At 38.7% G+C, this 17,866-nt stretch overlaps 2 protein-coding genes across 3 annotated transcripts; both read right to left on the reverse strand.

Annotated features, from left to right (window-relative positions):
- Positions 1 to 364: 364 nt before the first annotated feature.
- Positions 365 to 13,302, reverse strand: LOC149026116 (Sodium Bile acid symporter family). Of its 2 annotated transcripts, none has more exons than XM_089146359.1 (9): positions 13,213 to 13,302; positions 8,013 to 8,083; positions 5,407 to 7,862; positions 1,781 to 1,874; positions 1,671 to 1,704; positions 1,533 to 1,587; positions 1,367 to 1,450; positions 1,003 to 1,290; positions 365 to 919 (listed from the first exon to the last, which is right to left on the reverse strand). In XM_089146359.1, the coding sequence occupies exons 3-9, from the start codon at positions 5,986 to 5,988 to the stop codon at positions 767 to 769; spliced, it is 1,290 nt and encodes a 429-aa protein (XP_089002485.1). In that variant the 5' UTR covers positions 5,989 to 7,862; positions 8,013 to 8,083; positions 13,213 to 13,302; the 3' UTR covers positions 365 to 766. The 2 variants fall into 2 exon arrangements, with proteins under 2 accessions (XP_089002485.1, XP_089002484.1); XM_089146358.1 differs by having other exon boundaries at positions 5,407 to 7,896.
- LOC149026117 (structural maintenance of chromosomes domain protein) lies at positions 13,298 to 16,240 on the reverse strand. The gene is made up of 5 exons (XM_089146361.1): positions 16,131 to 16,240; positions 15,252 to 15,903; positions 15,005 to 15,168; positions 13,501 to 13,583; positions 13,298 to 13,410 (listed from the first exon to the last, which is right to left on the reverse strand). Exons 2-5 carry the CDS (start codon positions 15,848 to 15,850, stop codon positions 13,300 to 13,302), a joined length of 957 nt encoding a protein of 318 aa, XP_089002487.1. The 5' UTR covers positions 15,851 to 15,903; positions 16,131 to 16,240; the 3' UTR covers positions 13,298 to 13,299.
- Between the last annotated feature and the right edge of the window lie 1,626 nt (positions 16,241 to 17,866).

A 17,866-nucleotide genomic window follows, 5' to 3' on the forward strand; every position in this document is an offset into this window, starting at 1 on the left:
ATCCTTCATGGCTTAATTTCTTTTTGCAGCGAAACAATGATGTTGGCATTTTGCTCGTTTCAGTTTCAGACATCACTATTCTAAAGATCCAGTTTCCTTTGCTATAAATCTTATCAATTTCATGCCATTAGTCAAATTTGTGTTCTTGGAAGAGTAACCAGTGAGTGAATTAGACAAGTTCTCCATCTTGTATCCTTTAAATCAGTTGGAGTTGAGCACTAAAAATTCTAATGTCAAATAACAATGTCTACATTGCAGTGTCATACCCATACGGATGGAAATCACCTAGCCCATCCAATCACATCTGAGATAGAAACCAGGGGGAGATTAGGCCACATGATTTTAATCCGGCCCCAAGAAACGAAATTAGCATTGACAAGCAACAAAGTAAAGTAATTATCACACACTGTAAAATATGAAAACAAAAAGATCATATAACATACTGAACCACCAAACTGTCTTTATACATAACTCCGTCTCTTTTACTTGCACAGTGAAACCATTCTCAAAAAGGCAATTTCATCATTAGAGGCCTTCTTTGAAACACAAATAATGGTATACAGTGCCTATGAATCAACATCCGCTATTACTCTTAAATTGAAATGAAGCAGCCAGAACATGTTCGTAGTAACTTGAACTTTAAGGGCTAACTCTTTTTTCCTTTTTTGAGTTGACTTCATTCAAAATTGACCATCAGTCACGAAGTACAAGTTCACCAAACTGTGGCATTCTTGCACCCAAGTCACGAAGTACATCAGATCTCACGTTAGTTCTGTTTTTTAGTTGGCGTAGTGTATCTCCAAATACCAGCTAAAACACTGCCAAAAATCGAGTGGCAAACACTGGAAACTGCACATGGTACTGCAGTGAGGGGATTTCCAAAATGTTGACCAGCAAGAACTACCCCAAGCACAGAATTCTGCATGTACAAGTGGGGAAAAAGTCATGGACTTGCTAAACTAAAAGAGAAGCATATGGTCCATAAGATATTCAGTTACTTGCCTGCATGCCAACCTCAATGGAGACAGTGCGAGCAGACGATATGTCCAGCCCAAGCACCCTGGAAAGTGCATAACCAAAGAAAAAGCCAGATGCATGAAGAAAACATGTAGCAATCACCACTTGTTTACCAGACATAAGAATGGAAGATGCATTCTGCGCAATTGCATTGCCGCACAGAACAGCTACAGTTAATACAGCAAGAGGTGGCATAAAGGGTGAGACCACTTCAACCACCCTTTTGCAATACTGGTTCAAGAAGGCACCAACCAATACGGGGAGAAGCACAACCTGCATTATTGACTAAGACTTAGAAAAAAGGAACAGCATAACCGCAACAGGGAAGCTAGCTACCCATCACACTTACCTGCAGTGTAGAGACAAGAAGTCCTGCTGCATCTACAGCGACAAATTGCCCAGCAAGTTTGGCAGTGAGGAAAGGAGTCATCACCTGCAATTGGGGAAACATATTTTGAGACCATGAGTGGGAATTAAGCTCCTTAAAAGATGGTATATATGGTGTAATCCAATACCACAGCAGACAAAGTGCTTGCAGCTGTCATCAAAACTGAGAGGGCCACATTTCCACTGGAAAACATCAGAGGAATTAGGACAAATTACAGCTCAAATAAATCAATAAAGGAAATGGCTATATTTCACATCTGGCATACCGTGCAATGTAGGTCACAATATTGCTTGCGGTCCCTAGCCATATGACAAGCAAGAAACATAAGAGGATGAAAAATTAAGAGCGTAAGCAAATGCACACACGAGTACCAACCTCCTGGGCAGCAGCCCACCAATATCAATCCAGCCGCATAATAGGAAGGCAGCCCCAACAGCTTGCTCACAAAAAATCCTGATAATGGCATTATCTGTAACCAATTGTCCAACTTATTCAGAATAGGAGGGAGACTAAAAAAATGAACCAGACACATACACACATGCACATCAAGGGGAAAGCTGTGCACCAAAAATGAGGCTGCTCATCATGGCGGAGAAATGGAATAGGTATCAATAACCCTCATTTTGAAATCTAAGAAATGAGAAAGGATAGAAAGCAATACATATGAAAGGGGAGGGGGGACTATTATAGACGTTGGAGTCCCTTTCCCCATTTATCAAAGTTTAGTTTTTTCTTCTTCTTCTACGTTCTTTTTTTTTTTTTTTTTTTTTTTTTTTTTTTTTTTGGGGAGGGTGGGTTATAAACGTTGGAAAAGGCCGAGTTTGTTGTCTTTGTGGCAGGTCTCCCACTAAACGGGCAACCTTGACTGATTGAGTTCAGGATTTTTATTTGACTGAGTTTGGAGAGACCCTCCAGTGTCTAGTGGCTTCATTAATCCCTACAAGAGAAGTGTCCTAGTTGCTACATCAGTGAGGAAGGATCAGCTGGGGAATCTCACGTAACCCAAATACTTTATGTTTACCATTAATATAATAAATGATAATTATAAAATACTAAGTTAATGCCCAAATCTCTCCAAAATAATATCTACTTGCAATCCAATCCTATTCATTGTCCATCCTCTAATAATACAATATCACATGATAGAATAGATGTGTCATTGCATTATTGTCAAACGCTAATGCATTAAACACGTCAATGTAGAGATTGTGTCAATGGTTGGACAATTTTCCTGGGGTGGCCCTTGGCACAATGGTCAGTGGACCACAGTTGTAGCTTGAGGTCAAGGCATCGAAAGTCGAAACAGCCTCCCAGCAAAAATTGTTGAGGTAAGGCTGCTTCAGATAACTGCCCCCCCCCCCCCCCCCAAAAAAAAAAAAAAAAAGAAAAAAGACTCTTGCAGAAGCCGGTGGCACTGAGTTCACCCATACACAGAATTTCCCTCTCCTTGATATTCCCAGAAGGACAGCAAGTTCAATTTGAGCGACGCGACAAAGCACCATGAATCTAGAAAGCTTATTACAGTCTAAAAGATATCAATCATTAGTGTGCGAAAATCTACAATGTGCAATCAAAGTGATAAGGACCTCCCAATTTAGGGGAGCAATTGGGGGCCTACAGATGAGGATCTCATTAATTATCCACAGGAAGAAATACATGCAAGCTTCTTATGCAATCCTGTAAAATGCACATGCTCACAGTCACATCTACATCTTGGAATCAACATTTCAAAGAACATACGAGGAAACAATCATATAAACAAGATGTCCAATCATGTCCCTAGTCAAGTACAGTCTAGGTGAAAACCTGAGGACAAGCAAAAAACCTGTTTAGTATCATGCAAATTAAATTAAAACAATAAAAAGATTTCCAGGTTTAACAGACACATCCAACAAGTAATGAATTCAACCCACACATAGGGTTAAGCTCATAGATTAGAGATTATCTCCTACTGAGTCAACCTCAACTTAAGAACATAAATAACCATTGTGCACACTGCCTGCCTTGAAACAAATTAGAAGAAAAGATAATGGAACAAATATAAAATAAACTAAATAAAAGAATAAAATAAAGGAAAATGAATTTAACATAGTTAGGCCTTATGACCCTCATCACCAATGTCAGTTGGATGAGCAATCAGTCATCACTAGAAGGGAGAAAATATGCAACAGGTCACCAGAGCTTGTTAGCCTTCACTATAAATATGTGACTGGAAACACGAGTTTCCAGATTGATTGGAAACAAGAGAAGCATCTATACACGCACGGGCATGTGCGCAAACACACACACACACATATATGGAAAAGGCCTACTTACAGTGTTACATGGAAAAAAACATTAGTTTCTTTGAAGAGAAGGCCAAATCTTTGGGTTTAATCCAAATCCATTGTTGAGACTACATGGCATCCATGTGAAAAGTGAACTAATGTCCCTCAGATACAAATGTGATTTTTGTGCATTAGTTCTAAAGCCATCAGGTTCAACATTCTTGAGAATAAGAGTTCTACGCCAGTAAGTTCATAACTAGACCTTAGACATGATGCAATCATTGCAATGGGAGGAAAAAGCAGATGTGGGGAAGTTGAAAAAGATCTTTCATGTTTTATTTGTTCTGCTGGAACTTATATACCTTTTACATATTCTTTCTTGGTTGATCATCCCTCAGAAGCACTGGGGCAAACAACCTTGGATTGCTTTTATTGTATTTGATAGTTTTCTTCTTCATTACTGATTTTCTTCTTGTTTTGTTTAGAGAAACACATAAGATGCAACAGAAAAATAATGCATTTCAATCTCTTCCAATGGTATTTGTCTACATTGACTTAGTATATATAACATAGAGAAATCACAACGCATAACAAGAGAATAACAGGGTTAATGTTATCTTCCAGCAGATTAAAAGAATAACTCAATACTGAGGGACTCTTCTCAAAGCTGGCTTCAAATAAACCTTTTCAAGACACTCCAAATTACACTCCCCTGTCTAAAAGATCAGTGGATCCACATCTCTTAACATGTGGACCACCCTTAGCATGGACTGACTGAGGGCAGAAAGAGGGAAGCAGATCATTTGAAATTTGGATGATGGAGGTTAATGTAGTAAACCCCAAACCTGGAGCATCCAGTGGGATGCCAGCTTACGACAGGATCTGTTACCTATCCTAAAATCTGGAGCTGTAATTTGGAGTGTCTTGAAAATCAAAACTGAGAAGTATTCAACTGACTTAAAACAGTAGTAATCTGACTATGCTCAAATTCTGCCTGTGATCTATTATGAACTGGGGATCACTGGGGATCAGTCATACGAAATTTCACTGGAATCTGAGAGTTGGACACACGGTTAAGGAGCAATCCTACAAAGGACTGAATTTAACCCCAGAACCACGTAGAGGATACAGAGAGTTAGTAAGTGCGCTGTCAAAGCTAGCCAGCAGCGAATTTATCATTTGTAGTTGAACCTTGGGTTTATGACATAACAGGGCTCTAAGATGCCGGGTAAATATTCAACTGATCTGGTGTGGGAAGACAATATGATCACTGGGTAATGCCATACTGAGAAATTGAAAATTGGAATTTACCAGAAAAAGAGAAATTGAATTGGGGGCTATACGAAAGATGATAAGATCACGAGCTACAATTTCGAAAAACTAATATGCATGTGAGAGTCAAGCCGCAATAACAAAATCTTATCAAACACAGTCACGGCAAGAGGGTGAAGATGAACATCTGTGATTCGATTTCCCTTTTCGACATTATGGGTTATAAAAGTCATTCAGCCGTCCAGATCTCATTTGTGAACAAAAAAAAAACCTTCATAGCCAATGGACAAAAAAATTCAAATATAAGACATTAACTGACAGTCATGTTACTGTAGTTCGACATCAATGAAAGTAACTAGAAACCCATCAAAAGTTCACAAAACCCATATTGAAAATCCAAGTAAGCAAGTAAGTGAAGGAAGGAAATAGAAGGAAGGGGCAATTACAGAGGCACGAACTGACCGAGTATTGTAGAAAGAAGCCGGCAAGCAATTCTTTAGGCATGGCCAGTGCGCCACGGAGATCATCAAAAGTAAGAGTCATGCCCATACCAAGCATCGTGACAGTAATGCCAAGAATGGTCCACCTGGGCTGAACCCAATTGAAGGAGCTCGGCTTGAGAAGACCCAATAGACATCCCAATGCCACCCACACTGGAAATGCCGTCGATAAACATTCTCCCACCAATTCAATCCATCCTCGAAAGCCGCGGTTCCCACCAGCATCACCATCGACAAAAGCAGCAGTTGAATTAGATGAGTGAAGTGGAGGAAGTCGTGAGGGCTTTGTTATCTTTGTTGATTCCGAGATGAATCTACTTGTCGAAACGCAAGTGAAGTGTTTTGGTGGTAGGTCAGAGGTTAAGATGCGGAGAGACGAGGGAGAGGAATGGAAGATCCGGGCAAAGGAGGGTTTAAAAACAGAGGAAACTGGCAGTAGCTTTATGCTACTGCTGGGATACGTTCTGATGGAGTTGTAATTAGTTGGGTTAAGCGGTAAAACGCTGCTCGTCCCCACAGGATGCGATGGCGAAGCTTGCTGCATCTTCTATCTCTGCTCCCCGTCGAGAATCTGCTGGGATCTTGAAAAGAAAAAAAAAAAGGAATCTATTCTGATAGAAATGTACTTCCCAAAATTGACATTACCTATAATTGACGGGTTAGTAATTGTTTTACCAAAAGAACGAAAAAAACAATCGTAATCGTCTATCCGGATGATCTGTCTTTATATAATTCTCAGTTTCAGTCTGACTTTGAAGTTATAAGAAGACAAATAGACTACAAAAGGATGAGATAAGTGATTTTATTAATTTGTCTGTGAAATAATATTTTGTTAATAAAAAAATACAAAAGAACACGAAGAAAAATCACATGAATGTTGAAAGATATCTTCAACCACCAGGACTACAAAGAGAGGGAAATCCAGTATGTCAACTTGATCTGAACTTAAAGGTATGAACATAGGATACTATACTTTTGCATGCCCATTAATTTTCGTGTCCATTGATGTACCTTTACTTCTTTTAGGTTAGCAATATTGTTGTACCGTGGGAGGAGACAGACATGCAGTGTTAAAAAGCAGCTTAGCAGTCTTCTATATTCAGGAAGAAGCCTATAAACGTGGTTTAAAAGCAGCTTGATGATTCTCATAGAAAGAGAAAGCCTCAATAGTATCATCCAGTTTTTCCTTCAGGAACCTCGTGGGATATGAAACCCACAAAGGAGGTGCAGAACTAGAGGGAACGAAAAACTACCTCCTCATTCCAGTCCTGTCAATCCAAATCAACAAACCACTAACAAATTGCATGCAACACCACCAAAGAATCGGTTCAACTGACAAACATCTCTTAGTAAGAAAGGCTGTGAACCAAAAATTGGACTCTCCTTGGGGTAACATATATTTTCATCTACAGCAAATTCCTTGTACACGCAACACAAAAGAGACTATTTATCTTACCAAAAAAAAAGAAAAAAAAAAGAGAGACTATTTATATCAAGACATTTAACTCCATTTATTTAAATAGAAGGAAAAAAAGCGTATCCAGGTCTGGGTTCTTTATGTCCCTCGCATACACAAAGGCTTGAATTCAAAAGTGATGTAGACAAACGTTCCAAATGTAACTTTGTTTCCAGTCCAGACCAGACCTTCAGTAAAGCGCTTGCATGGCTGATAGGTAGAAATATAGTATGTCCCTGTAAACAACAAATAAAGGGACCTTTCTTGCCCTATGCGAAGGCAAAATGCAGAAATCCACCACTGTTTGATTACATCTAGCAACACCAAATATAATTCTTCCATGGGAGGCTTAATACCGCTCAGCATCTCATACAAACAGTTTTCACAAGAGAATGATGTGCACACGACACACCACAATCCACACCCAACAGAAAAGAGAAGAGGGGGGGGTTATGGGTGGGTTGGAAATGAGGGAGAGCTTTGCAACACAAAAAGTGATATTTCGCAACTTGACCCAACTTGTTTTGGGCACTTGCAGCTTGTCTCAGCCAGAGCACACGTAAAAATTGGACGATCAAGCACAAATTAGTACAGCTGTCAATCAAGTCGACCCTTGTTGTATGAAAGTGACTTATCAAGCTTGGTTTAGCATCCCGCAATACTGCTGGTGAAAAAAAATCAAAGAACACCTGGGAATAGATTTTAGTTGATGAAGTAGCGCACCGACCAAGCTGCCAGCATGTGTCATCCTTTCTCCTCCCGTCTACTCATGACCCTTGCCCCCTAGTGTCCAGCCTGTGATAGATTCATGTGCCTAACACTACCAAAAGCTGGGGTTCTAACCCTCTCCAGTACCTAGTGGTTAAAATTTAATCAAGCATGGGTGCACAAAGAACATTTTATTGCGATGCCAAATAGTTCCAAGAAATATGTTGAGCATTTCTTTGCCAGAACTAGTTTGCCTGCAATGAGTAAGATAACTTCAAACGACTGGATCTGAAGGCACAACAGTTTGAAACCAAAGTATCGATCAGAATAGCTGGATAGCTTTTCTTATTTGTAGTACCTCAGTAACTATTACATAAACTGTAACGAAGAGAAAAAGAGCTTACCTCCATGAGGCTGAAGTCAAGAGTGGCAAATTGAACCGGTAGAACAGTAGGGGCAGGTGAAACAGGATCCCCTAAAAGTAAAGAAATTTCAGTTAAGTACAAAGTGCATTAATAAGGAAGACATAGCCTTTCATGGTCAACTTCATTTCAGAAATAGATATCAATAACATCTCAGATTGCATGTATCCCCCATAAAGCTACATCACATATTACAATTTGGCTTTTTGAATATAGCAAACACCATGTACTATGAAGAGTTCCTCTTCAGTGAATCCAATTCAATACAAAATAAAAAAATCGGTAAAACTTATCAAGAAAATAAAAGAAAAAGTAACTCGAACCCAGGCTACATGTTCACATAACATATATTTATAAAACAAACAAACAGAAAAAATCAAAGAGCCACAGGAATGAATGCTTAATGAAATTCATTAAAAGCTTCACCATAACAAGTACCTAAACAGATAATGACAATGTAATGTAGCCCTATGTCTAGTATTCGGGGTAATAGGGTAATTTCCTAGACATAGGGTTAGCTCAGGAAATTCCACCAAAGGGGAAAGGCTGAATCACAAGGTTTTGGGGTTATTCGAAGGCTCAAACAATTGCTGGACTTGGGGTTTCAGGTCTGAAATTGATCAATCTAAGGTACAAAAATTCTGCAGAAACTCCACAAAGGAGATGAATTGCAGAAATTTCCAGGTTGGGGTAGATAGGGCTGCGGTAAACAATTGTTGGATAAGAGACTACAGTTTGGGACGATCCTACAGGAGGTGAAAAGGGTGCATTGAGGCTGGGAATCAAGGTGCAGCAGGGGGAAGGGGTGTGCTGTAATGCAGGGAAGAAGAAGGGAAAGGGGAGGGCTGCGGTTGGCTCGGGGAAGGGGGTATGGTGCTGTACTTGTAAAGTAACAAGGCTGGAACTGCTGTTTGAATGCTTGAAGTAGAAGATGAAGAACTAGAATTGAAGAATCAAAAGACAGACCCAGCCACAGGTTACCACCCCAAGGGATCCCATGACTCTCACAGTCAATTTCTTCAATCAATTTTTATCCATCAAATCAAGTCAACTGATTACATTGATTCTAGGTTTTTTACAGCCTTCAAAAACCAAACTGACTCAAGTTAGGATTCCTTAACTGATAGGGATCCAACTACCTTAAGATTTAAACTTTAAGTAAATAAAAGACAGACTAAACACGGACTCAAATAACTAACTCCCAAATAGGAAACAATTCTAAAAGATAAGCCTTTTGGATAAGGAACCCTATCACAATCAATCGACAAACCTTATCACAACCAACCAACAAACACACAACTGAAACTCTCAAACAACCTCAAACTAGGACTCCAAACAACAAATTTTAAACAGAAGTTAACTCCAAAAAAATGCTAGGCTCGATCCAACCAGGCATCTCTCAACATACATTCGGGTTGCATGTTCAGAGGATTTACCTAGGACCAGACCATGACTAAAATTCGATATATAGGTTCTAATAACCTGACACACTTGAAACTTATATAAGTGGAAACTTCTTTCTTAATGGCCAAATCTTAAGTACAAACAACTTCAACCTAAATGATATCTCTGAAATGAGAAGAATTTAATAGGAATTCATGATTGTTGAGTAAGTTTCTAATGCATCCCAGTTTAGCCAACCCAAAATGATGAAGTAATTCAGACTTCTCACAAGTTTTGAATCTATCTACATATCCGTTCATGGTCAAGCCCACTTAGTTGGGATAAGCTTAATGTTGTTAGACATCCACCTAATCAGCACAGATATAACCCCACAGCTACAAACAGGAACACCACTAGTCTACAATATGATAATAAACTGCAGTAAGCAGTCACATTGGGTCCTACAGAGAGAGCATAATGCCAGTATTCAATACCCGAATCTTAACGAGGGGAAGGAAAAATTGCTCCTGCATAAAATATCATCTTATCTATGGAGTAGATACATAATAGAAGAACAGATGTCATTGTCAACCAAAAAACAGAAAGAGAGAGAGAGACACACACAACACATCGAACAAGCACAATAACTAGGCTGCAGTCAAGTAGCAAATGAAAGAGGTACAGATAGGTAGTCACTTACTTGACTGTGAAATACATCTGCAGCTTCACTTGTGAACAGGTTTTGTCATCGACCAGAGTCCTCAATGTTATCAAATAAGATGCAACAGGCTTCTTGCCAATGTTAGACAAAAGGATAAGACTTGGGCTAAAGTTCTAGACTCAAAAAGCTTCTAGACCATCATGCATCACTTACAACAGGAAGAGACCCAACTAAACCTAAAGAGAACTGACGAAAGACTCCCATTTAAAACACAGATACATCTAATGAAACCCTAATCTGCAGGCATGGTCACTTCAAATTTAGACATAAACCATGCGACAGCCCACCTGAATTGGCATCTATAACCTGATAGGTAACAGCTCCTTGTGCAACTAGAGTCTAAGTTTTGACTGAATACCAAAATGAAAGAATTTTTCTTTTTTTAACAAAGTTCAAATAGTTGAGCTCTTTCCCCAGTCCCTTGGATGCAGAAGACAATGGTAGTATAACCAAAAATGCGGCATTAACTCTGCTCCAACAGTGTTAAGTGCCAGATTTACAACTAGGACCCATATCTATAGAGAGTTTTAAGTCGGGAAATTTGTCTCAGCAGTACTCGGGAAGAAGGAACCAATTTATTATAGAAGACCACAAAAAGTACAACTATGTACTTCCAATAACCAACTACAGACAAGATAAAGGACCACTGGCACAAATCTAATTGGAGATTAATGAATGCTCTTTGAGCAACAGGTGTCATTCATGACAAGAACAGTCAAATGAGTATACATGAACAAATCATGGTAACTCAAGAGCATTACATGAACAGTGAGTATGTAACCAAAAACTAAGGAAGTCTAAAACAACTGGAGATTGATTTCTTGTCCGAAGCAGAATCCATGTTGAAGTTCCTTGGAGCACAATTCAATGCAGAAACTCTGTAAAATAACTCCTTGTGCTATTACAAGTATCAGGATCATTTCACAAAATTAATGGATCACATCATGGTGCCAATCAAAGTAACTTGCTGCAAGTGAATGCAACACTTACATTAGTAATGTGTGCCTACTGCTTCCAGGAAAAACGGGGGTGGGGTGAAGGACCACCGAACCTGCCTGTCACTTTGTTATATAAAACCTTTTCGCTCAAGAGGGTTTGGAACCCTTTCCTTCCTCATTTCATGTGAATTAGGCATCACCATCATATATTTTGAAATTATAAAGGGTTAGAAACATTTTCCTTCTAGGTATGAAATAAAAGACTATCATGAAGGACAAACATTTTGCTATCTGTATGTACAATTGAAAGATAAACTACTGAAGTTCACCACCAAGCATGCAACATGAGTGCTTAATCTGGAAAACCCTCGTAAGCTTTTCTTAATTGTCTTAAAGACCAGACTATAATGTTATTTTGACATTTTATTTGGGACAACTAGGGAAACGCAAGTCATAACCATATATGGCTTAAAGCTTCTTTAGGAATCTATCACACATTAGCTGTGTAGCTTTTGCTCTAGAATCAACATAGACTCTGATATATAGTTTTATTATACATAAATACCTGTACCAATAATATAACTGACCTAGGCTAATAAGAAAATACCAAACCATGTCTCCACACACATAAATTTTAAATAAATATTTCCATATAGTGTGATTATGCATATCAATCAATTACTCGTCAATACAGGTCGCGGATTTTGTTCACAGGTTCCATTTTATTAGCAAAACTATCTTAATGAATGGTAATGTAAGCACTTAATGGCTACAATTTACAATTATATGACAAGTTTTAGTATCACATTAATCAACTAGCCACAGTTTCATATTAAAAAAAAAAAATAGAGAAAATCCAGCCCCTTGAGTTCCCAATTAACTGTGACTACATGATTCCAGTGGAAAATATGTATAAGGAAACTAAAGATTGGTATAGGGTTGGATGATGGAGTTGCACTAGGTACTTAACTTGTCTTTGCAGGGCAAGGAAATCATAGAACTGATAATAATTGCTGCTAATTTTTTTTCCCAAAGGTTTTACCATATACTAATATAGTGATAACTATCACATGCTGAAAAAATTAACCTATAAATTTCTTACATAAATGAAGAGAGTACATAAAAGTCCAACAGGCAACCAGGATATATAGACATACAGTTTCTTGCATACACAGAGTTTCGCAGATATAATTAATAACCTAAATGATCTAAAAACTCAAAAATATTTCAACTTAACTACAAAGACTGTTAAAATATCCTTACTGAAATCATAATAAATGGTACTATAAAGTTAATGAGAAGAAATGCAGATCTTTCTCTCAGAAGCATAACTCCATTCTTGCAGAAGCTCAAATCGGTCCTACTGAGCAACAGCAAAGTAAACCAGCTAATCTGATGTAATTTGGTACTGAGGAGGGGCAAAAACTCAAAGATTTCTTGTTTAAAGTCAATAAATTCTGAGAGGAGAAGGTTAAGCCTGTTGGTACGGTCTAAAGTACCCAACGTAACTCTCAAAGACTTATTTCAATACTGACAGCTGAGTACAAAAACTATAAAGCAGTGGCAGCTTCAAACATTGGCTTATAAGAATCTCCATAAGAAAGAGCCTAAAAAAATAACCAGCAAGTTAATCTACTAATTAAAGAACACCAAGCCACAAAGGGGTGTCCAGTACTCATAATCAACCTTGATGCAGCTCAGGAGCTCCAAATGATTATAAGGACTTAATCAAAATATATGATCAGACATACTACTCTAAAACCTCAGACAAGAAACATTATACCATGCCTGCTTTGAACACTATTCATTTGCAACTCAACAGCACTAACGAATATCTTGGTGCTGACAACAAGGATTAAAAGGGTGAGTTCATTAGGGGGGAAAAGCCAAGAGGTAAAGTATATGAGATGCACAAATGGGAAAGACAGGATGTTTAACTACAAAATCAGGCCCCACAACAAAATAGAACACTAGTTAGTGTGACTGAATTGAAACACATCAATTTAAATTCATATTGTTGCATCCATAGTACTGTAAGCCAAATTGTCCATATCTCAAATAGGATGAAAGCATCCAGATTTCAACAGTAATAGAAATATCCATTATAATGTCATTCATGAGACAACTCTTCAGACCCAACCTGGGCATCTACTAAGTAGTAGCCTAAGCAACCATCATCAGGTAAGCAAAACGAGGAGAACACGATTCAGCATAACAACACGGTAGTTTATCTGCGTCCATGAGCTCGCTGCATGTCATAAGCACCCCAAGCACCTGGTCCAGGTCCATATTGAGGAGCAGATCCATATTGATGTCCTCCTTCTGCACCAGCCTGTGCCTGAAACCGACATGGAAGTAGCAAAGGTAATCATCAATCACATAAAGCAAACATATCAAATGGAACTGCTGAAAGACACACAGAACATACAGGACTCATGCCATAGCCAGTAGGATAGGGATTTCCTCCATACGCAGTATCAGGATTGCTGTAGTTTCCACCATACCCGGGACCTGCGAAACAAACAGCAAACCTCAAAATCCACACCAATGAGAGGGAAAAACTCCAGCATTTTTCCCCTTCCTTTATTTTTATTTTTTTTTGGGGGGGGGGGCTGGAGATTCTTGGGATTCGGGTGTGTGGTCAAGGTTGTACTAATTAAGGCTTCATAGAACGTGATCTTGTACCAGAATTTTAAAGGGGAAAAAAATGAAACAACTTAAAATGATACTCTTAAACCCATGGTAAAGAAAAGAAATTCACAAGTCCTTCGAAGCTATAGTAAGAGAAAGCCAAGTCCTCACTTCTCGTAATTGTCTTATAATTTCACATTCTGATTACAACTTGTCCACAATCAAATACTTAACTACGTTCATCATGTTCAATTCATTTAATCAAGGTAACATATCTGTTGCCAGAAAAGACATGAGGAATCATTTGATGAATTCATATCCATATGGCCAATTTTCAATCCCCTGTTTTCTTTGTTGGTTGCTGGCACAACACAAGGGTGAGGGCAGGGTCGAAGAAGAGTGATGGGAACGGGTTCCTTAGGCTCTGATACCAGGTAAATGGCAAGCCTGTGGGTGGATTGGGAAGCCTATAAACTCAAAGTTGCAAGGGAGGAGAAGGCGCATAAGAAGGAAGAAAGAGAGGCGGAGGTGGGTGGGGAAGAGTGCACACACTCTCAGACATACAGGTTCTCAAGCCATCAGTCACTTCGTCCTATTCAGTCTCTACTAACAAGGGGATTACAATCATAAAAAAAAAAAATCAAAAGCCTCCTAAAATATGACATAGCTTCTAACCAACGCTAGTTCAAATAAGGAAACTACAAGAAATAGACACCAAATATCTTATGCATCTAACTTCTAAAATAAATAGATAAATTGTTTCTCAAATTGGAGCCAGTTCATCTCTAAATGGAATCCCAGTTGGTTTATATTTGGATCGGTCCAGGGCACCGTATCTACATTACTGCAAAACTTCCATGGCCCAGAATGTCATTGTACCAGAGGCCCTCGCAAAGCAACTGTCTCTGCACTAGCACACTGGGATACAGAGGCAGAAGATAAACAAAAATAATAAAAAATACGATTCATTACATATAAGCATTTTTTTTCCATCCTTGCTGAGCTGAGATCAAAAGAGTGAGACCCAATTCTTCAAATGAAATAAAAGCAACCCTTACAAGAGTCTTGCATATATTTGATTTATCAGGGACACAAATTGAAATTACCCACTTAATACCTGCAAACTCCCCATATTCACAGTGAACGGAAGTAAATAAAACACATTCAAAATGGCACCCACCAATATCAGAGTAAGAATGAGCAGTAAGAATGGAAGAATGGAAGAATGAACACCAAAATTCAAACAGTAGTAAAGTTTGAACAAGTTCTTGAACTTTAAAGTAAACAGAAAAATATTTTACCAGGGTTTCCAACAGCAGCAGCAGCACGTGCTCTCTTTTCCGCATTAGCAATCTCTGCTCGCAACTTTTCAACCTCACGAGCCATGGCAATCAGATTCTTTTCCATGGTTTGACCCTGTTCATAGTTTTCAGCATGGCCTTTCTTCTCATAATCAATAGCAGCCCTAAATAACCAAAATTGCATCAATACATAAGCATCAAAATTCATCAATGAATATAAAATGATTGAAAAATAATTTCTCACTACCTAGCTCGCTGCAATTCCTGTTTCATGGTTTCTATTTCAGCCTTCAGAGCTGGGGCCTGCTGCAACCCCGCATTAGCTCTAGCCAAATCTTGACTGAGCACCTGAACCTGACTGGTAAGCTCTTGTCTTGAAGCTGAGAGCTTCTGGACGTCAGCGCGAACTTGCAGAAGCTCCGCCCTCATAACCTCTGCAGAACGAAGGTCAGCTTCCATTTTCAAGGACTTTTCATAAGCTTCTTTGAGTTGAATATCCCTCTCAACCTGCAGTGACCCAGCAAAATGTGCCATGCGTTGAAGCTCGTACTGGGCAGCTTCTAATTCCTGCTTTAACGCGACATGGGTTGCAGCCAACCTCTGGTTATCGACGAGAAGCCCCTGAATCTCCTGATGTTGATTAGCCAGGCTCTCCTCAAGTAAGGCAGGGTGAGGAGGTAGAGGTCTTGGCCCTCGCCCAAATTGGGCTTCTCGCATTTCTTCTAAGAGGGCTGGATGAGGCATGGGACCAAGACCTCTACCGAATGGATGTTCGTGCATGGGAGGAAGCCCGGCGGCCGGTAGACCCTGCATTGGGTGAGGAGGTGCACGATTTCTCCCCGACATATTTTTATCTAAACAAATAACCCTAGATTTAAAAGATTGTGTTACAGAAGAACCTGTAATCGAAACACGTCAGAAAGTATCAGAATAATGGAGAATGATAAAAAGAAGTTGAACTATCCAAATAACAGAATGAAATAGGGCAGAACAAAAAAATAAGAAGTCGTCTGTCTCAAAGTAAAATAAACCCTAGAAAACTAAAGCTTATCAATCGACAAGTTTAACGGTTGAATCCACAAAGAGAACTTTAGAGGAAAGAAGGGGAGCTGCCAGAGGAACAAACCTTAATCGGCGTTTGGTAAGAATGGCTCTGCAAACCCTACTTCAAGAACGTCAAGAAATAACGAAAGTCTCACGAAACCCTTTACTATAGGTCTATAGCTTCAGTTTGATTCGCAAGCAAAAAAAAAAAAAAGAGGTTTGATTTGCAAAGGGAACGGAGGGGAAACGGGTCGTATCATCCGGATCCGGGTCTGAAGACTGACTACTCACTGTAATATCCAACCCGGTTAACTAATGGTGATTCGCTGAAGCCAAATAAATACCTGAGAAATATTTGAATATCAATGTGGGCCTGGAAAATGGAATTGATCCTCCATCCTCGCCTGATGAGAATTGTGGTCCTTTCACACTCCTTCGCCACATATTAGGAGCTAGTCCTTCAAAGGTCTGTCGTCTAATTTATTTATATCGTCGCTGCTCAAAGATGTATTACTCCTCAAAGTGTGTGCTAGAGTGATGTGAAGTGAAATAGTTTTGAGATTGATTATTAATCAAAACAAGAGAATTCTTAAAACTCATTTTGAACCCCTTTTTGAATGAGAGAGGTTGAATCACTTCCCCGTCGGGATGTTAGTGCTCCCCTGTTGTTTTTCTACCGCACATATTGTGTGGGGGGCTACTTCTAAGTATGACAAAATAACGAATGAAATCCTCCAAATGATCTCACGTGGGAGCCGACACAATTAAGGGTGTCAATCAGTACGGTTTCGGTAATTCGATATGGTACCAACTTTGAATACTGAAAACCATAATGGTATCATACCGAATTTACACAGTACGGTAATGTTTTTGTATTTGCATAAATGGTTCGGCACAATTTTGGTATTAAATCAATGAGGGAAACTGCTTTAAAGACGGTATCTAGTGCGGTACAATTTTGGTAAGAACAAACTCATGCCACTTTTGTTATTAGCTCATTTAAATCCTAATAAAATTGCGATCAAACAATCGATAGAATCTGATATTAACAGAGACAAAGCAAATACGTCTAATTAACAAAAACTTATAAAAATCTCCAAGCTCAAGACAAAAGCAAATACGTCTAATTAACAAAAACTTATAAAAATCTCCAAGCTCCAACAGAAGCATGAAAAGACGAACAATCACGTAGGCAAATTTTTCCTTATTCATGCTAAAGATTGATATGAAGCGGTAAGCAACGAAACAAACCATCCCATGTTAAAATTTAATAATGATTATAATACAAAATCATCCAAATCCATGCTCAATATCTTAATTTTAGACAAGTTCTTAGGGCAAATATATAATAGACATTTATGAGTGGGGAATAGTAGTTTTTAGGCCCTTTCTCCATTAATTTTAAATAAAAAGGAAACTTGAAGTTTGCAAGATCTTTGTTAAGGATGTCCTTATAGACAGACAAGCTAACTCAAATTATGGTTTATAGAAGCATCATCAATTCCTTTTAGGACCTCTATTAGTAAGCAGCTACATCCTTTACCCGATTTGTCAATTGGAAAGTAAAATATATCAATAGTATATAGCGTTGTCCACATAGAGTTCACATTGTAAAAGATAATAAGTCACATTCTATAGATGCAAGTACAGAAACTGAAAAAACAATGGGTATAACCATAGAAATTGGTCTGCCCATCATTTTAAATCATGTATATGTAACCGTTGATGATCGAACCCTTCAAGGCATCAACAATGAAGAAGATCTCAACTAGTTGACTGCAAATCTTGTGTGTGGCTTCAGATGGCAAGAAAAAAGAG

The sequence above is a fragment of the Hakea prostrata genome, chromosome 2 (genome assembly GCF_041222555.1).
Source record: "Hakea prostrata isolate BN-2017 chromosome 2, UWA_Hpros_2, whole genome shotgun sequence".
NCBI lineage: Eukaryota > Viridiplantae > Streptophyta > Magnoliopsida > Proteales > Proteaceae > Hakea > Hakea prostrata.